The sequence below is a fragment of the Erinaceus europaeus genome, chromosome 13, assembly GCF_950295315.1.
Source record: "Erinaceus europaeus chromosome 13, mEriEur2.1, whole genome shotgun sequence".
Classification (NCBI taxonomy): Eukaryota; Metazoa; Chordata; class Mammalia; order Eulipotyphla; family Erinaceidae; genus Erinaceus; species Erinaceus europaeus.
The window spans coordinates 22,757,687-22,779,135 of record NC_080174.1 but is presented as its reverse complement, the minus strand read 5'-3'; the positions used below and the strand labels follow the sequence as shown (position 1 = coordinate 22,779,135).

At 41.3% G+C, this 21,449-nt stretch overlaps 1 protein-coding gene across 1 annotated transcript in view; it reads left to right on the top strand.

The window, feature by feature from the left end:
* The first annotated feature begins 541 nt into the window (after positions 1–541).
* The window catches only part of ELOVL4 (ELOVL fatty acid elongase 4), a 44,365-nt gene continuing 23,457 nt past the window's right edge, over positions 542–21,449 (top strand). The window contains exon 1 of the mRNA XM_060205425.1: positions 542–1,119. Within this exon, the coding sequence (XP_060061408.1) occupies positions 1,020–1,119 (100 nt within the window). The 5' untranslated portion in view covers positions 542–1,019. The remainder of the gene's footprint in view (positions 1,120–21,449) is intronic.

Here is a 21,449-nt window from a genome sequence, read left to right as displayed (position 1 = left end):
AAGGTTCAATTGAACTTCCCTAACCTAAGGGTCCATCTTGGTTCCTTCCTTTATTCAAATTCCTAATGGCCTCATTTAACACAATTATGTTATTCTTAATATTTCGTATCTATCTTTATATATGTGTACATGAAATATGTATGTGTGTGTTTAAAGGGTCTATAGAACACACACAATTATCCATTCGATTTTTTTTGTTGTTAATGAGTAGATCCCAAAGTTCACTCTCCATCACTGTAGCCTGGAAGACAAATATCCCTCTACTAATTTAGAAGGATAAGGCTACATCTCTCCTTCAGACACGCTTGTTTTAGCAATGGGGCGAAGGAAACAGAATTCAAGGGCAATCCAAGCGACACCAGCCACCTCACCTGCTTTGCCCACAAGCTGCCCATTCTTTCTGGTGCTCTTTCCTAAGACTTATGGGGCAGATGCGAGATAACCGGTGGAAAGGAGGTACACTCCTCCGCCAGGACCGGATGCGGGGGTGGGGTGGTGGCTGGGAGGTGCCCCAGGTGTCTGGCTCCCGCGCGACCCTGGGACCAGGCGAGGGAGCCCGGGTGCGGAGCGGCGCGCGCCTGCGCGGACTCGCCTGCAGCCGCCCCCCTAGCGCCGCATCCCTGGGCCCGAGCGGCGGCGCGCGGGCGGGAGGAGGGGCGCTGCACCACGTGACGCGCGCGAGAAGATTGGAGCGGCGGCGGCCGCGCCAGGAGGCAGAGTGGTGTGGCGCCCGGCGCTCTCGGCCGCATCTCCAGCTCCTCCTCCTCCTCATCCACCTCCTCCAATTCCTCCTCCTCCGCTTGGGAGCCTTGACGGTACCTGTGACTCCGCGTCTCGGCCGCCGCATCCCAGCCGCCGCCGCAGCGCGCACAGGAGGAGACTCCGCGGGGCGCTTCGAGGCGCATCGCCCGCCGCCCTCTAGCTCCCGCGGCCGTGCCCTCCCGGGGCAGCGCTCCCGCCAGCTGTCCGCTCCCGCCTGCAGCCTCCCGCGCCGCAGCCCCTCGCACTCCACCGCCGCGATGGCGCTGATGGACTCGCAGCCGGGCAGCGTCCTGAATGTCATGTCCTCGGCGCTCAACGACACCGTGGAGTTCTACCGCTGGACCTGGTCCATCCGAGGTAAAGCCGCGGGGTTGCTGCTCCCGCACCCTCGCGGCCTTGCGATCCGGCTCTCCACCCCTTTGCGGCTGTTGGGGTGCTGCGGGTCGAGCAGGTGCTGGGCGCGGGGACGCGGTCAGGCACTGGCTGATCTGATCAGGACGTCAAGGCCTCCCCGCCCCCCCCCCCCCCCCAGGCTCTCACGGTTTTCCTTTGAGCTTCCACCATCGCTCATCAGCCTCTCGGATGCAGGAGCTGGCAGATGAGATGGAGCCTGTGCTGCTGCTCGTAGGAACGGCCCCGCCCTGCCCTCCCGCAGCTCCGGGTCTCCCCTGACAGCTCTCACTTGCACACAGGGTCACGCTGACATTTACGAACATTTCACACGAAGAGGTGGCCGAGGGAGCGGGGAGGGCTTCCCTGGGACCTGTCATTGTGCTTTTTCGGCCTCCTGGTCGCTGAGACACATCTGACTTACGTGCTAATATTTTCTTGTCCAGCTTATCCACCCAAAGTATACTTGGATCTGAAAAGTAAATGACTGACACCTTACACCTTGAAGCGTGTTACTTTGGGCGGGGGGGTTGATGGAAAGAGTTTCGCCAGCAAATATGTTTGAAGTGATTGCGATGGCTTTGCGCAGTGCAGTGGAGTCGTGGGCGGGGAGGGGGCTGACAAACCAGGGAGGAAATGAGACATCGGGAAGGGGGTCTCTACAGCAGCACCTAGAGGCTGTCCCGGCTGCCTACATAGATGGGGGTTTTCTTGAATCAGCCAACTTTTCCTTCCAGCTGCTGTAGTTTACTTGACAGGGATGATCAGTTGGTTGATTTAGGCAGCTCTTCTAGAGAAAGCAGTTGTGATATGTTAATCTTTATATTTCACCTTTTTTTTTTTTAGTTGTTTTTGGTTTTAAAGTGTGTAATGGTTTTTGAAATTAAAAATTAGGCTAATATGATTTTTCTTTTTAGAAATAACTTAGAGTTTTAGTGGCTTTGCAGTAATATCCGACATTCCAGCAGTAGAGAAATCAACATTACATAGTCTCACTTTTTCTTCTCTAGAAATGTAAATACAATTCCTCTAGTTTTGTGTTCATTAGAGTAAATACTAATATGATGCATAGGATATATGTATGGAGAAAATGTATTGCATTTTTTTTCCTGTGTGATTTAAAACTAACTTTTCACATTGATGTACCTTTAGGAAAAATGTTTTTTTTTTCTAGATCTCAAAATTGGCATCAATAAATAAATGGTTAAATGAGACATCACAGTTGAAAATGGTTGAAAGACAGTCTTTAGTGTAGCCTCTACTGTAATTTCTTCTTTTAAAATTTGTACTCTGTTTTGCTGAGGTTGTGCTATATATACCTACAAAAACTGGGAAATATACCTTGCCTTCATCTCTGTGATTTTGGCTATTTAGACATTGCATCAGGGTTTCCCATTTCACAATGGTATAGATGTGAACATCAGACAAGCTCTGTGGCAGGTAATTGCACTTTGCATACCTTAGAGTTCAGGCATCGCCAAAGTTCTCTGATCAACATATAGCTAGAACCACACCTAGGAGTTCCCATTCCTGTCTGTCATCCCCTTGCTATCAGAGTTTTCCCACCTCTTGAGTCTGTTAAAAAACAGCTGAGAGTAAAGTTTGAATACTCCTGTTTGTGATGGCTAATTTGCTCCTAGTGGTATTTCTGTGAAAAATATCAGGAACACAGAAGGAAACTGTGTAGTTGCCTCACATGAAAGATTGTTATTAGCCTGCAGAGGTCATATAAAATAACCCAATATTGCGTGCCCAGCCTGAGAATAAGAGTAGCCATCACAGCACAAGGAACCTTTCACTAGCAGGTCGGCGAGAAGATACTTGTCCATGTTCTGGCTATCCACTTACGAAACCCGAGACTGCTTCCTTGCTTTCTGTAATGAGCAACCTGGTGTAGGTAGATGGTATTTCTTAACCAACTTAGAGGCTTAATGGGATGTCGTCTGCCCTACCTTTCTTCTCTGTAAGGAGGAATATATATATATATTTCAGATTTAGTAGACTACATCTAAACCTGACAGTGTCCATTTCCCATCCCCCTGCTGTTTTCTCCATGGCTTCTCTTTCCCTCCATCTTACCTTTCCTTCCTCCTGTTATTTACTTATTTTGCCATCAGGATAAGTGCTGGACTTGGTACTCTGAACAATGAACCCACCCCTGCTGTTGACCACTTTCCCCTTTCTTTTAGACAGAATCAGAGAAATTGAGAGGGAAAGGAGAGGGGAAGGGAAAAAGACACCTGCATCCCTGCTTAACCACTTCCTCCCTGCAGGTGGGGATTTTGGACTTGAATCTGGGTCCTTGTGCACCGTAATGTGTGTGCTCTACCGGCTGTGTTGCCACCTGGCCCTTATGGTCTTTCCTTTCCCCTTCCCTTCCCTTCCCTTCCCTTCCCTTCCCTTCCCTTCCCTTCCCTTCCCTTCCCTTCCCTTCCCTTCCCTTCCCTTCCCTTCCCTTCCCTTCCCTTCCCTTCCCTTCCCTTCCCTTCCCTTCCCTTCCCTTCCCTTCCCTTCCCTTCCCTTCTTTTTTGGAGCTCATTCACACTGCTTTAACTCCATGAGTATCTCCTCTCAATATAAGTTCATGGGGATATGGAGATGAGTGAAGTAGCTTGTTAGATGAGGTCAAAGAAAATTTGATGAGTCAGATATTTGGAAAGAAGGGAAAATAAAAGTGGGTGGAGAAAAAGATGGTTTTGAGAAATATGATGAGTATGATGAAAGGATACAAATTATTCGTGAAGAACAAGAAATTAGTGAGGCTCTGTGTCCTTGAGTGCTTTCTTTCCCAGGATTGTAGTCGTATGCCTCTTTCTTTCTGTTTTATTAGCTCATTAAATATTTCTCTCCACTGAGGCATCAGCTTAAGTATAAATTAACTCTACTTTGGACAGTCATAATAAAAATAGTTACGGTTTTGTAGACTCAGGAGAGCTTTACCTCAGGACAGATAGTTTATGGAAAAATGCCATTTTAAACTATTATCTTACATGAGGCCATTTAATAAGACAGAGCAATCTATAAAAACCAGACTTTGGGGACTGGAAGGTGACTTACTTAGTAGAGAGCATTTTTACTATGTGTAAGGACCTGGGTTCAAACCCTGTGCCACCCCATGGAAGCATCATACAAAGAGGAAGCTTCTTCAGCACTGGGTTATTCTCTGGTGCCTCTCCTCCTTTCAGTTTCTCACTGTCCCTTACTATCTATTTGGGGGCTGGGGGGTGGGAGCAGGCCACCAGGAATAGTGGTTTGAAGGTGTGAAGCTCCATTGAAGCCCTAGTAAAGCCCTGGTGGTAAAATTTTTTAAAAAATATAAAAATAGGCTTTTCAAAGACATGTATCTAGTAAAACACAGATCATGGCATATATATGTATATATATATATATATATATATATATTTTTTTTTTTTTTTTTTACACAGAACATTACTTTAGCACTTGTGCACTTGAATTGAAACTTTGAGAGAGCTATACTTTTTTTTTTTTTTGCCTCCAGGGTTATTGCTGGGGCTCAGGTGTCTACACTATGAATCTACTGCTCCTGGAGGCTATCTTTTCCATTTTGTTGCCCTTGTTATTGTTGTTGTTATTGCTGTTGTTGTTGGAAAGGACAGAGAAATTGAGAGAGGAGGGGAGAACAGAGAGAGGGAGAGAAAGATATACACCTGCAGATCTGCTTCACAACTTGTGAAGTGACCCCCCCCCCCCAGGTGAGGAGCCCTGGGCTTGAATGGGGATCTTAAGTCTGTCCTTGTGCTTCTCGATATGTGAGCTTAACCCGTTGTGCTACCGCCCAGCCCCCAAGAGAGCTATACTTTTAGAAAAATAGCCAAAATATCATCTACTGCCCTATTTATATTTTAAATATTTCTTTTTAACCACATTTAAAAAATATTTATTTATTTTAATTGGACACATGCACATGTCCCCTCCCCCCCATTCACACCCCAGCTTTGGCTTATAGTGACGTTGAGGCTTGAACCCGGGGCCTCAGAACCTTAGCCATTGAGCGTCTTTCTTGTAACCACTATGCTTTCTCCCTCCACCTGTTTTTAAACAGCTTTTGTTCATGCATGGGATATGTACATACACACTGTGTGTTTGTGGGGAACTTGGTATTTCTCTATTTACAATAATTTCTGTTGCTGTTGAAAAATTTGTGTCTATTTGGAAGTTAAAGTTAGAACATAAGTCAGCCTAACTGACCCTACATTTACTTTGGAGGGGCAGGAGGGAGGAGAGAATGAGAGGTAAAGGGAGGATTCCTATAGGATGATGATGGTGATGATGATGGAGGGGAAGGAAAAGAAGAAATTTTGAAGACAGGCATATATAATTATTGGGTTATTGGAAAAGCCACAACATATTTTTTTTGCATATAAAAATATGTCATGACCTTTCTGACAAGCCAATATTTATCCCTTCCTTATGACTTGCCAAGTGCAGGCTTAATTCTGAGCTCAGGAAGAGAATAAGGATACTTGGCCACTGCCATTATGCAGTTTATGAAGTCTAGGCGACCTCAGCCTCTCTTCTTTCCTTGGTCTGATAGTCTAAAGGCATTGTGATCTGCCACTCCCAAGATTAGCTGGTACTTAAGAAAAGTCTGGTCTACTTTTCTCATCTCCACCTATCTGCACTGTGGTTTCGAGTTGTGAGAATATGCAAGTTCAGTTTTTAGAATGCTTTAGCTATTTTATCATGTGAAATTGATGGAGATATTTTTGAGTATTTGGCTAGGCAGGTAAGGAAAAGGGATGAAAAGCCATGTGGAATGAGAATCTACTTAAAAACCAGTGACTTACTCTGATTTGCTGAAACTGGAATCTTGTGAGAGAGGAAGTTTAACTCAGCTTGAATAAACTGGGGTTAAAGCAGGCTTCTCCCCTCCCTGCCCCAAGAACAGAGAAGAATGTGTCTTACTTAAACAGTGTGTGGAACACTGTTGCATTAATTTTTACTAATTACCGTTTTATTGTATAGTTTTCATTCTAGGTTCTTGTCTAAAATCTGTTTATCTGACCTAGCCCAGAAACCTACCTACCATTTTAAATGCTTCTTTAAGAAAGGTTCTAGACAACTCATTAAAGATAAAGGAAGTCTTAGTGTTGTTATTCTTCTTTCATAACCTTCCGGAAGCCTCTAGAAAATCCATGACATTTTGAGGGGTATTGTTTTTTTCTTTGATTGTAGATATTCCTTTACCACTACATGTTGGTGGCCAACTCTGAGATTTTTTTTTTTTTTTTTTTGCCTGCAGGGTTATTGCTGTGACTCGGTGCCTGCACCATGAATCCACTGCTCCTGGAGGCCTTTTTTTTTCCCTTTTGTTGCCCTGGTTGTTTTATCATTGTTGTAGTTATTATTATCACTGTTACTGATATCGTTATTGTTGGATAGGGTGGAGAGAAGTGGAGAGAGGAGGGGAAGACAGAGAGGAGAAGAGAAAGATAGACACCTGCAGACCTGCGTCACTGCCTGTGAAGTGACTCCGTTACAGGTGGGGAGCTGGGGGCTCAAACCGGGATCCTTACACCGGTCCTTGCACTTTGCGCCATGTGCACTTAACCTGCTGCACTACTGCCCGACCTCCAACTCTGAGATTTTATTTTATTTATTTATTTAAAATTTTTTATTTAAGAAAGGATTAGTGAACAAAAGCATAAGGTAGGAGGGGTACAACTCCACACAATTCCCAACACCCAATCCCCATAACCCACCCCCTCCCATGGTAGCTTTCCCATTCTCTATCCCTCTGGGAGCATGGACCCAGGGTCGTTGAGGGTTGCAGAAGGTAGAAGGTCTGGCTTCTGTAATTGCTTCCCCGCTGAACATGGGCGTTGACTGGTCGGTCCATACCCCCAGTCTGCCTCTCTCTTTCTCTAGTAGGGTGTGACTCTGGGGAAGTTGAGCTCCAGGACACATTGGTGGGGTCTTCAATCCAGGGAAGCCTAGCCAGCATCCTGGTGGCATCTGGAACCTGGTGATTGAAAAGAGAGTTAACATATGAAGCCAAACAATTTGTTGAGCAATCATGGATCCCAAGCTTGGAATAGTGGAGAGGAAGTGTTAGGGAGGTACTCACTGCAAACTCTAGTGTAGTCCTGCTTTCAGGTATATATTTTGCAGTAGTTTATGGATACGTGTGCACATAAGCTCTCTCTCACAGAAACTGGTGTATATCTAGGTTATGGGACTTTGTTGGAAAGTGAACTACCTGAGATGAAATTAGAGTGTACTATTAAAGGAAAGGTCTCACCCGAGTAATGAAGCTGAAGGGTTGTCATTCCACACGTGAAGTCTCTGGATACATTCTGAGGTGAAGCATGTTGAGGTAGCAATCGTTGCTTTGGTTAGGTTGTGATCGGCAGATGCAGTGTTATTTGGTTTGGATTGGGAGATGCATACGGGAAAGTGGGCCCTATCCAAGGGTTCCAGGACTGGGGGAAGTAGGGGCTCTATAGTGAAGATGTGAGGTTCCTGCTGTCTTAGGGTTCAAAAAGACAATCAATAGTTAATATTATCATCACATTATTTGTTAATTGGGTTAACTTTGAAAAGTCCCTTTGTTATGGTTTGCTGGACAGTACCCAGTATCTTGTATATAGCTGTGCTATTGGAAGCTTCTAATGTACTTGGTCTAGGCTTTTGAGAGAGTCCGCATATCAAATACATAGCCTATATATTAAAAAGATTCAGTTTGTCTTTTGAGAAACTTTGAGACATACAATTGATTTCCCCCTCTCATATTAATTAGCTCCTGATTTATATGTCTACATTATGCTAGGAGTGTACATAAACACCATTCCCACCACCAAAGGACTGTGACCCATCCCTCCCGCCCACTCCCACCCCCCACTGGCCCAGGAAGCTACATGCCTACCCCTCACCACTGGGTTTTTACTTTGGTGCCCTACTTACAATTTGATCAGGTCAAATTTAGTTTCCCTTTTAGTTTCCCTTTCAGATCTTCTTAGTCAGCTTCTGTTGATGAGTGGGATCATCCCATACTCATCTTTATCTTTCTGACTTAGTTCACTTAACATAATTCCTTCTAGCTCTGTCCAAGATGGGTCAGAGAAGGTGGGTTCATTGTTCTTGATAGCTGCATAGTATTCCATTGTGTATATATACCACAGCTTTCTCAGCCACTCATCTGGTGTTGGGCACCTGGGTTGCTTCCAGGTTTTAGCTATTATGAATTGTGCTGCTATGAACATAGGAGTACACACCTCTTTTTGGTTGGGTGTTATGGAGTCCTTGGGGTATAACCCCAGGAGAGGAATTACTGGATCATATGGAAGGTCCATGTCTAGCCTTCTGAGAGTTTTCCAGACTGCTCTCCACAGAGGCTGTACCAATTTACATTCCCACCAGCAATGTAAAAGGGTTCCTCTGTCCCCACATCCTCTCCAGCATTTGTTGCTGCTATCCTTTTTGATGTATGCCATTCTTACAGGAGTGAGGTGGTATCTTAGTGTTGTCTTGATTTGCATTTCTCTGATAATCAGTGACCTAGAGCAGTTTTTCATAGTTCCACCAGGCTTCTTTAAGAGAATAGAACAAACACTACAATCATTTATCTGGAACCTGAAAACACCTAGAATTGCCAAAACCATCTTAAGGAAAAGAAACAGAAATGGAGGCATCACACTCCCAGACCTTAAACTATATTATAAAGCCATCATCATCAAAACAGCATGGTACTGGAACAAAAATAGGCATACAGACCAGTGGAACAGAATTGAAAGCCCAGAAATAAATCCCAGCACCTATGGGCATCTAATCTTTGATAAGGGGGCCCAAAGGATTAAATGGAAAAAGGAGGCTCTCTTTAATAAATGGTGCTGGGAAAACTGGGTTGAAACATGCAGAAGAATGAAATTGAACCACTTTATCTCACCAGAAACAAAAATCAGCCATCTTCTGACCCCTGTCTCCTCTTTAAATGATTCTTTTGTCCTTTTCATTGATGGGACACTTTTCCTTTGTCAAATTAAGGACTATTGTTTTATTGCCACTTAGAATGAGAATTATTAGAAAGTGCTTTTAGTAGTTTGAATTTTATAATAGAGAAGGGAGGAAATATATGCCTGTTGTTAACCCATTTCAAAATGTCTTTTTTATGTCCTGAGCAGCCAGAATTTCTCTGTCTACAGACCAGTAGGTCTAGCCAACTTAGGACTCTCATCACACTGTTCCTTTTACCTTTACTGCCATTTCCTCTGTTCACTCCCCCAAGCATCTTCACCAGAACCGAGCTCAGTTCTCCTCATTCATAAGGCATTTCTTGGCCATAGCATCCTTAAGTGTTTCATTCCTTCATTTGATCCATTGCCTTTAGTAGTTACCTCAGTACTTCCTGGTGTCAGTGCTTCAGTGACTCTGAATTTGAACTGTTTTAACTCTTTATTATTACTTAACTTTTTCCACTTCTTTGTACTTTTCCCTCCAAACACTATGGAGTGCCACATGTATTTGTTACTTTGACATATTAAGAAATGACTTCAGGGGGCCAGGTTGTGGCGCACCTGGCTGAATGTACATGTTACAATGTGTAAGGGCCCGGGTTCGAGCTCCCTGTCCCCATCTGCAGGAGGAAAGCTTTGCAAGTGGTGAAGCAGTGCTGTAGGTGTCTCTCTGTCTCTCTCCCTATCTATCCCTTCTCTCTCAATTTCTTACTGTCTCTATCCAGTAAATAAATAAAGATTAAAAAAATAGAAATGACTTCTTTGGGCAGGGGTAGATAGCATAATGGTTATGCAAAGAAACTCTCAACTCTTCCTCTTCTGAAAAAGTTGACATGGTCTGGTAAAACTCTGGAAAAGAGAGAGGGAGGCTTCATATATTATAACTCTAATATGATAGCATCTACAGTAATAACCTTTCTTCAGGTTTCTTACCATATTGTAAAACTGGCTTGATAAAGGCTATTGACTTAAAATTACAATGGAAATTACCTTGGCTTGGGGCCAGCCAGTGGTGCACCTGGTTAAGTGCACATATCATCATATGTAAGGACCTGGGTTTGACTCCCCCCACCCCCACCTGTAGGGGCCACTTCATGAGTAGTGAGGCAGGTCTCTCCCTCTCTGTCTCCCCTTCTGTCTCAATATCTCTTTGTCCCATCAAGTATATAAATATAATAGAAAGAAAGAAAGAAACAAACAACCAAAAAGGAAAATGGCCATATGGAGCAGTGGATTCAAAGTGCCAACACTGAGCGAAACAAATTACCTTGGCTTTCTGTCTTTGCTTTACAGTTTTACCAAGACTTCATAAAAATTCTGGAAGATAGTCATGTTATTTCCATATATTTAGAAGCTCTTGAGAGTCAGAGGCTGAATAGCTTGCAAATGAACAGTCTGTCATGGAAATTAGTCTGAATTGATTGCTTTCTCTCTTACCCTTATACTCTTGTCTCTTCACACCAGTCAGGCACTTAACAGGCCTCTGATCCTTGTAGCTTTTCTTACTTGACATTATCTTATACTGTTATCTTATTTACATAGTATCACTAATTTGAATATTAAATGTGAATACATTATTATACTTTTAGAGATATCTAAAGAAGAGTACCTGAATTATCCTATGGTTTCTGTCAGTATTTCCTTTTTTCTCTTAATTTTTAAAATATTTACTTATTCCCTTTTGTTGCTCTTTTTGTTTTATTGTTGTAGTCATTATTATTATTGATGTCATCGTCATTGTTGGATGGGACAGAGAGAAATAGAGAGAGGAGGGGAAGACAACAGCAATAATAACTACAACAATAAAAAACAACAAGGGCAACAAAAGGGAAAATAAATAATAAATACATAAATAGAAAAAATAAAAAAAACTGAAAAAAATATATATATTCAAGATAAATCATTAAAATATTTGCCAAATATTTATAATACAGGGACTAGAAAGTAGCCAGTGAAGAAGAACAAATTCAGAAGTGATCTTTTAAAAGGAATTTCTATTCATTGTTGTTTTTTAATTTTATGTGTTTTGATAGAGAGGAGAGAAATTGCCAAGGTAGGGAGAGACAGAGAGGGAGAGAGAAAGAGAGACACCTGCAGTACTAACTACTTTACCTCTTATGAAGGTGGGGACCAAAGGTTTGAACCCTGAGTCTTTGTGCAGCACAGAATGTGCACATTACCAGATATGTCATAGTCTGGTCCTGAGGAATGACAATATGACAATTTTTTTTCTTTTCTATTTAAGAAAGGATTAATTAACAAAACCATAGAGTAGGAGGGGTACAACTCCACACAGTTGCCACCACCCAATCTCCATATCCCACCCCCTCCCATTCTCTATCCCTCTGGGAGCATGGACCCAGGGTCATTGTGGGTTGCAGAAGGTAGAAGGTCTGGCTTCTGTAATTGCTTCCCCACTGAACACGGGCGTTGACTGGTCGGTCCATACTCCCAGTCTGCCTCTCTCTTTCCCTAGTAGGGTGGGTCTCTGGGGAAGCGGAGCTCCAGGACACATTGGTGGGTCTTCAGTCCAGGGAAGCCTGGCCGGCATCCTGATGGCATCTGGCACCTGGTGACTGAAAAGAGAGTTAACATATGAAGCCAAACAAATTGTTGAGCAATCATGGACCCAAACGTTGGAATAGTGGAGAGGAAGTGTTAGGGGGTACTCACTGCAAACTAGTGTACTTCTGCTTTCAGGTATATATTTGGCAGTAGTTTACGGATACGTGTGAACATATGCTCTCTCTCACAGAAACTGGTGTATATCTAGGTTTTGGGATTTGTTAGAAAGTGAACCACCTGAGATGGAATTAGAGTATACTATGAAAGGAAAGGTCTCACCCGAGTAATGAAGCTGAAGGGCTGTCATTCCAAACGTGTAGTCTCTGGACACAGTCTGAGGTGAAGCATGTTGAGGTGACAATCGTTGCGTTGGTTAGGTTGTGATCGGCAGATGCAATATTATTTGATAGGGATTGGGAGAGGCATATGGGAAAGTGGGCCCTATCCAAGGGTTCCAGGACTAGGGGAAGTAGAGGCTCTATAGTAGAGATGTGAGGTTCCTGCTGTCTTAGGGTTCAAAAAGACAATCGATAGTTAATGTTATCATCACATTATTTGGTAATTGGGTTAACTTTGAAAAGTCCTTTTGTTAGGGTTTGCTGTACAATACCCAGTATCTTGTATATAGCTGTGCTATTGGTTGCTTCTGATCTACTTGGTCTAGGCTTTTGAGAGAGTCTGCATATCAATTACACAGCCTATATATTAAAAAGATTCAGTTTGTGTTTTGAAAAACATCGAGACATACAATTAATTTTCCCCCTCTCATATTAATTAACTAGTGATTTATATGACTACATTTTACTCGGAGTGTACATAAACACCATTCCCACCACCAAAAGACTGTGAGCCATCCCTCCCACCCACTCCCACCCCCCACTGTCCCAGGAAGCTGCATGTCTACCCCTCACCACAGGGTTTTTACTTTGGTGCCCTACTTACAATTTGGTCAGGTCCTGCTTTTAGTTTCCCTTTCAGATCTTCTTACTCAACTTCTGTTGATGAGTGGGATCATCCCATACTCATCTTTATCTTTCTGACTTAGCTCACTTAACATAATTTCTTCTAGCTCTGCCCAAGATGGGTCAGAGAAGGTGGGTTCATTTTTCTTGATAGCTGCATAGTATTCCATCATGTATATATACCACAGCTTTCTCAGCCACTCATCTGTTGTTGGGCACCTGGGTTGCTTCCAGGTTTTAGCTATTATGAATTATGCTGCTATGAACATAGGAGTACACACCTCTTTTTGGTTGGGTGTTATGGAGTCCTTGGGGTATAACCCCAGGAGAGGAATTACTGGATCATATGGAAGGTCCATGTCTAGCCTTCTGAGAGTTTTCCAGACTGCTCTCCACAGTGGCTGGACCAATTTACATTCCCACCAGCAATGTAAAAGGGTTCCTCTGTCCCCACATCCTCTCCAGCATTTGTTGCTGCTGTCCTTTTTGATGTATGCCATTCTTACAGGAGTGAGGTGGTATCTTAGTGTTGTCTTAATTTGCATTTCTCTGACAATCAGTGACCTAGAGCAGTTTTTCATATGTTTGTTAGCCTTTTGGATCTCCTCTGAGGTGAATGTTTTGTTCATATCCTGTGCCCATTTTTGGATGGGGTCATTTGCTTTTTTGGTGCTAAGTTTGCTGAGCTCATTATATATTTTGGCGATTAGTTTCTTGTCTGATGTATGGCATGTGAAGATCTTCTCCCATTCTGTGAGGGGTCTCTTTGTTTGTGTGATAGTTTTTTTGGATGTGCAGAAGCTTTTCAATTTGATGTAGTCCCATTGGTTTGTTTCTGCTTTAGTCTTCCTTGCATTTGGGTTTGATTCATCAAAGATGACCTTGAGGTGTAGGTGGGAAAGTGTTTTACCAATGTTTTCCTCTAAGTATTTGATTGTTTCTGGTCTGACATCTAGGTCTTTGATCCATTTGGAGTTGATTTTTGTTTCTGGCGAGATAAAGTGGTTCAATTTCATTCTTCTGCATGTTACAACCCAGTTTTCCCAGCACCATTTATTGAAGAGAGCCTCCTTCTTCCATTTAATGCATTGGGCCCCCTTATCAAAGATTAGATGTCCATAGGTGTGGGGATTTATTTCTGAGCTTTCCGTTCTTTTCCGCTGGTCTTTGTGCCTATTTTTGTTCCAGTACCATGCTGTTTTGATGATGATGGCTTTATAATGTAGTTTAAGGTCTGCGAGTGTGATGCCTCCATTTCTGTTTCTTTTCCTCAAGATGGTTTTGGCAATTCTAGGTGTTTTCAGGTTACAGATAAATGATTGTAGTGTTTGTTCTATTCTCTTAAAGAAGTTTGGTGGAACTTTGATGGGTATTGCATTAAATTTGTATGTGGCTCTGGGGAGAATATTCATTTTGATGATATTCTTCCAATCCATGAGCATGGGATATCTTTCCATTTCTTGGTATCAGTTTCTATTTCCTTAAGTAGCGACTCAATAGTTTTCAGCATACAAGTCTTTCACTTCTTTGGTCAACTTTATTCCTAGGTATTTGATTGATTTTGCTGAAACAGTGATTTCTGGATGTCTTCTTCTTCAGATTTAGTGTTTGCATAAAGAAATGCAACTGATTTTTGTACATTGATTTCGTAGCCTGATACCTTGCTATATTGCCTAATAACTTCCAGTAGTTTTCTGCTGGATTCTTTAGGGTTTTCTATGTATACTATCATATCATCTGCAAATAGTCAGAGCTTGACTTCTTCCTTTCCAAACTGTATTCCTTTGATTTCTTTCTCTTGCCTGATTGCTATGGCAAGAACTTCCAATACTATGTTGAAGAGTAACGGTGACAGTGGACAGCTCTGTGTAGTCCCTGATCTGAGGGGGAATGCTTTCAGCTTCTGTCCATTGAGTATGATATTGGCTGTAGGTTTGCTATATATAGAATCCACTATCTTGAGGAATTTCCCATCTATTCCCATTTTTTGTAGAGTTTTGAGCATGAATGGGTGTTGGATTTTGTCAAAGGCTTTCTCTGCATCTATTGAGATAATCATGTGGTGTTTGGATTCGCTTTTATTGAGGTGGTGAATGACATTGATTGACTTACGGACGTTGAACCAGCCTTGCATTCCTGGGATGAATCCCACTTGGTCGTGATGAACAATCTTTTTGATATGTTGCTGTATCCGGTTGGCCAAGATCTTGTTTAATATTTTGGCATCAATGTTCATCAGAGATATTGGTCTTTAGTTTTCCTTTTTTGTTCTGTCCCTATCAGCTTTTGGTATCAGGGTGATGTTGGCTTCATAGAAGGTGGAAGGGAATATTCCTGTTTCTTCAGTCTTATGGAAAAGCTTCAGAAGTATGGGTATTAACTGTTTCCTGAAAGTTTTGTAGAATTCGTTTGTGTAGCCATCTGGTCCAGGACTTTTGTTGTTGGGGAGATTCTTAATAACGGTTTCAATTTCTTTGTCTGTGATTGGTGCATTTAGATTTTGTAGTTCTTCTTGGTTCAGTTTTGGAAGGGCATATGCTTTTAGGAATTGTTCCATTTCTTCCAGATTCTCTAGCTTGGTGGCGTATAGTTCTTTATAGAAGTTTTGCAGGATTCTCTGGATTTCTGTGGTGTCAGTTGTGATATCTCCTCCATCGTTTACAATTCTATTAATTTGAGTCTTCTCTCTTTTTTGTTTGGTGAGTCTGGCTAGGGGTTTGTCAATTTGTTTAATCTTTCAAAGAACCAACATTTGGCTTCATTGATTTTTTGTATGGTTCTTTTATTTTCGATGTTGTTTATTTCTGCTCTAACTTTAGTGATTTCTGTCCTTCTGGTTGCTTTAGGGTTCCTTTGTTCCTCTTCCTCTGAGTCCTTGAGGCGTGCAGTAAGGTCGTTCATTTGAGCTTCTTCTTGGTGTTTAATATGTGACTGTATGGCTATAAGTTTCCCTCTCAGTACTGCTTTAGCTGTGTCCCAAATATTTTGATAGGTTGTGTCTTCATTTTCATTAGTTTCCAGGAACATTTGAATTTCCTGCTGAGGGAATCTCTTAAGAATATGTTGTTTAGTTTCCAAATTCTGTGACTTTTAATAATTTTCTGTTTGTTGTTAAATGTTAGTTTTACTCCACTGTGTTCTGAGAAGATACTTGGGATAATTTCAATGTTCTCGAAATTATAGATGTTGTCTTTGTGGCCTAACATGTGGTCTATCCTTGAGTATGTGTTATGTGGATATGAAAAGAAGGTGTATTACAGTTTTTTGGGGTGAAGGACTCTGAAAATATCCAAGAGGTCTAGTCTGTCAATCTCTTCATTCAATTCTCTTGTATCTTTGTTGGTTCCCTGCTTTGTTGATCTGTCTAAGTGTGAGAGTGGGGTATTGAAGTCTCCCACTATTATTGTATTACTGTTGATGTATTTTTGAAATTCTTTCAGTAAGTGCTTGACATATTTAGATGGTCCCTCATTGGGTGCATAGATGTTAATAATTGTTGTCTTCTTGGCTGATTGATCCTCTAATCATTATGTAATATCCTTGCGTATCTTTTATTACTATATTTAATTTAAAATCTATCGTGTCTGAGATGAGAATGGCTGTTCCTGCCCTTTTTTGTGGTCCGTTAGTCTGTATGATAGTTTTCCATCCTTTTACTTTAGGTCTGTGTTTATCTTGTTGTGACAGGTGGGATTCTTGCAAGCAGCATATGGTTGGGTTATGTTTTCTGATCCATCCCCCCACTCTATGCCTTTTGATGGATGAGTGTAAGCCATTGACGTTTATTGATATTATGGATTTAATGTATTGTAGTGCCATTGTTCAAAAAAATTTTTTTTGTTTGCTCTGATATATTGCAAGTATTGTAGTGATGTTCTTGTTTATAAGAGGTCTTTTAGAACCTGTTTCAGGGCCGGTTTGGTGATGGTTGCCTCCTTTAACTGTTGTTTGTCTAAGAAGGTTTTGATCCCTCCATCTAGTTTGAATGAAAGTCTAGCAGGATATATTGTCCTTGGTTGAAACCCTTTTTCATTCAGGGTTCGATAGATATCTTGCCATTCTCTTCTGGCTTTTAGAGTTTGAATGGAGAAGTCTACAGTTAATCTTATGGGTTTTCCCCTGTATGTGACGTTTTGTTTCTCTCTTGCAGCCTTTAGGATCCTTTCTTTATCCTTACTTCTTCTCATTGTGACTATGATGTGTCTTGGTGTCTTCAGGTCTGGGTTGATTCTGTTTGGTACTCTCTGGGCCTCTTGAATCTTGATGTCCTTTCTGTTATTCAGGTCTGGGAAGTTTTCTTCTATTATTTCCTCTAGAATGTTTGCTTCCCCTTCCTCTCTTTCTTCCTCTGGCATGCCAATTATACGAATGTTACTTCTTTTGAGATCATCCCATATGTCTCTGTTGTTGTTTTCAGTGTCTCTCAATCTCTTTTTAAGCTCTTTCACCTCTTTCTTAGTTTTCTCTAACTCATCCTCTGTCTGACTAATTCTGTTTTCTGCTTCTGTTAGTCTGCTTTCCCTTGCCTCAGCTTCTTTCTTCATTACAGCTATTTCAGCTTTCAGTTCTCTAATTTCCTCAAGATAATCAGTATTTTCCTTGGGGGTCTCAACTGTTGTTTCCCTAATACTGCCATTCCTTTCCTGCAATGTTGTTTTCATTTCTGTGATTAATAAGTTTATTATTATTGCTTGCATACTTTTCTTATCTATGTTTACTTCTGGCTGATTTGTAGTTTCTTCTGGGCTCTTGTCTTCATTCATTGGAGTAGCAGTTTTATTTGTTTTTGATCTACCCATTTTTTTGATTTATGTGTTTCTTTTTTTATGCTCTGTTGTTCCTCAGTTGTTTTGTCTTGAGTACAAGTAACAATGTACTAAATACCTTTATGACAATTGCACTCACCAACCTCATGAAGCAAGTATTGAAGCAGTTTAATCACTACAAGTTAGCCAGACAATGTCTCCAGTCTGTGAAAAAATAGTAACCAAATCCCAGTGAAGAAGAAAGAGAAAAGAAAGAAGGGATAGCAAGAATAGACAGTTATGCAAATCTACTATCCACTGTATATTCTACGGGTAACAAGAGGGTAAAGGGAAGTAGAGCAGATATACACACATAGAGAGTCCACTCTGAGTCAGATTTCTTCCCCACAATAATTCACAAATTCAGAAAGGCAAAGAAGAAGGAAGGAAGAAGTGTATGACAAGATAAAAAAAAAAAGAAAAAAAAAGAAAAAAGAGACAGGAGAGAGAAAAGAGAAAAGATAAGAAAAAGAGCTGTAATTAAAGAGCAGTGAAAGGAAAAGTTTTTTTTTGATTACTTTATTTTTAATTTAATTTAAATTTTTAAAAATTATTTTATATTTATTTTATTTATTTTTTCCCTTTTGTTGCCCTTGTTGTTTTATTGTTGTAGTTATTATTGTTGTTGTTGTTGGATAGGATAGAGAGAAATGGAGAGAGGGAGGGGAAGACAGAGGGGGAGAGAAAGATAGACACCTGCAGACCTGCTTCACTGCCTGTGAAGCGACTCCCCTGCAGGTGGGGAGCCGGGGTTCGAACCGGGATCCTTATGCCAGTCTTTGTGCTTTGTGCCACCTGCGCTTAGCTCGCTGTACTACAGCTCGACCCCCCTAATTTAATTTTTTTAATTAGCTAGGAAGAGGAGGGAGGGGAGAGTCTGTAGAGGAGGTACGAGTAACGAGACAAGTTCCTCCCAGAATAGATAAGATGCCCATTACCCTAGCAATGAAAGATACCCTAAGAGTTAATTCTGATCAACCTAAAGGGGGGGAAGATATATGCCTTTATATAATATTAATAATAAAATAGAGCAGGGTAAAAAAAAAAAACCCTGTCCCAGATTACCTCAAACCTCGTGATCAGAGGCAGCTGATTGTTAAGAAAGAGAAAAAAAAAAACAAAAAAACCCTCAGGACTAGACAAGGATAGCTGAAATAGAGAGTTATGCAAATCTACTATCCATTGTATATTCTAGGGGTAGCTAAAGGAGGAAGGGAAGTTGAGCAGAGATACTCGCAGTGAGAGTCTACTCTGAGTCAGAATTCTTCCCCCAAATAATTCCCAAATGTGTATCAGTGAATTCAAAAAAGCACACTGTTTGGTGGTGTGGGGGATGGGGCCTGTGGCTTTCGAAGCTGTAGGATTAAGGAAGAAAGGATGACAAGAATGAGAAAAAGAAGAAAAAAAGAAAGAAAAAAGAAAAAGATAAGAAAAAGAACAATCATAAAAGAGTGGTGAAAGGAAAGAGTTTATTTATTTATTTATTTTTAATTATTTAATTAGATATGTGGGGTGAGGTGGGGGGTTTGGCTACTTAGAAAGAAAAAAGGCCAGAGGTTTCAGAAGGGTATAGACTTAGAATGAATGATACTCCATGGTGGGACAGGAATCTTGGTAAAGAAAGAAGCTCAGCAGGGGAGCCTGCTAGGAGCTGGTCCCCAGGGTTATGGGGGGGGGGAAGGGGGAGGAGGTGTGCTTAATAATTTTAAAAGAAAAAAATTTTTTTCCCTTTTTTTCTACTCTATTTTTTAACCCAAATTAAGTTATAGTCACCTGCTTGGTGTCACCGATAGGACCCCTTATTGACTGGCCTACTAAAGGTAGAAAAGCCTACCATTTCCAGAAGACGTGATCAGAGCTCAAGCCACTAGCAGCTTCTCAGTCCGCCATCTTCTGGGAACCCCCATGACAATTTTGTTTTTTTACCCTAGTGGGTATTCATCTTATAGAATAGTTAGAGAGAGATGGTTTTGGAAAAGTTTCCATTAAAATACCCATCCCAGTAGAAGCTTGAGTTTTATTTGGTTTCTATTGTTGTTTGCTAAATGAAAACAACCTTTCAGTTTTCTTGGCAAAAAGGGGGGTACTTTGATTTTGAATTGATCTGACACAGGAAGGACATTTTATTAATCCTTGTACAGAAGAAAACCTAGAAACCACATAACCTGTTCAGTCTAGACGAGGTGGAAAGTAAGACTTCATACTCTCTGAGGGTTAAAGAATAGGAAAGCTATCAAGGCAGGGGATGGGATATGGAGTTCTGGTAGTGGGAATTGTGTGGAGTTGTACTCCTCTTATCCTATGGTTTTGTCAGTGTTTCCTTTTTATAAAAAAAAAACAATAAAAAACCTTGAAAGTCTGTTCTATCTATCTGCCATGCTGTATGATTATAAGATGAACTCAACTTAAGAATAAAGTTGAGTTCATCTTAAATAAAGTGCCATATTAGTTGTACTATTTTTCCTGCTATTTATTTATTTTTACAAGAACACTGCTCTGCGCTGGCTTATAGTATTGCTGAGGATTGAACCTGGAACTTTGGACACTCAGGCATAAAAAAATTGCATAATTCCTCCATTTATTTTTAATAAAGATAAAATTTACACTTGAAAAAATCTAAACTTTTTTAGTGAAGTATTGTGAATTTTTACAAACACAGTGTGTGTAAATTTTTTTCTTTTTTAAAAATTTTTTATTAATAAAAAGGAAACATTGACAAAACCATAGGATAAGAGGCGTACAGCTTTGCACAGTTCCCACCATCAAGCATCTGTATACCAACCCCTCCACTGATAGCTTTCCTACTCTTTAACCCTCTGGGAGTATGGACCCAAGATTTTGTGGGATGTAGAAGGTTGAAGGTCTGGCTTCTGTAATTGCTTCCCAGCTGAACATGGGCGTTGACAGGTCGATCCATATTCCCAGCCTGTCTCTCTCTTTCCCTAGTGGGGAAGGGCTCTGGGGAGGCGGAGCTCCAAGGCACATTGGTGGAGTTGTCTGTCCAGGGCAGTCTGGTCGCATCCTGCTAGCATCTGGAACCTGGTGGCTAAAAAGAGAGTTAATATACAAAGCCAAACAAATTGTTGAGCAATCATGGACCTAAAGGCTGGAATAGTGCAGATGAAGAGTTGGGGGTCCTCCATTTTGTAGATAGCTAGTAGGCATATTTTAGTTACATTTTAAAGGGCCTGTAGTTATACTAGTGTTTTTTTTTATTTCCCTGAGCCTGAAATCTGATATGCAGGTGAATCCTAATTATTGTCTGGAGAGATGATGTCATGGCTGGGAAAAGAACCAGAAAGCTGGATCAGGGAAGAGAATAGCTCCCTAATATGGGAAAGGGGTATAAATATTGTTGATTGTAAACCCCACTGTTTTGATGTGATCTGGGCCCCATGTTCAGCTTAGGAGCCTGTGTGACCTCTACATCCCTCTAGATCTGAGCTCACATTCTGTGGTCATGAGTAGGAACATTCCATGCTGCCCCAGTATCAACCCATCTTCCTCAGGTGTAGCATAGAGTATGTTGTCCATCCTCCCTTCTGAGGATGGAACATTCTCTACCATTGCTGATCCAGGTTGAGGGCAGAGTCCTATGGGGGCCCACAAAGGGGTCTACTTTTGTTATTCCTGATAGAGATGACCGGTAACAATGGAGAGAGGGATTTATTTGAGGTCTAGGCCCATCATGTCTGTTTGGGAATCTTAGGATTCCCTGATTAGGGCCCCAGCAGTGTGTAAATTTTAAATAAACTTTTAGTGCAGAGAAAATTACGTAATTGCTCACCAAACTAATAATTTAAGACTTAGTATGAGCTTTTTGAAATAGACTGTTTTAAATGGGAACTATTTCCTGAAAATTAGCCTTATCAGTTTGGGTTAAGATGATGTATAACTTTAATTTTAAAATAAAGTCTTTTGTTCCTGAACTTGATGTGCACTAATATTAAGGTTCCAAGGTTGCTTAAATTTAAACTATGTTAGGGAATTTA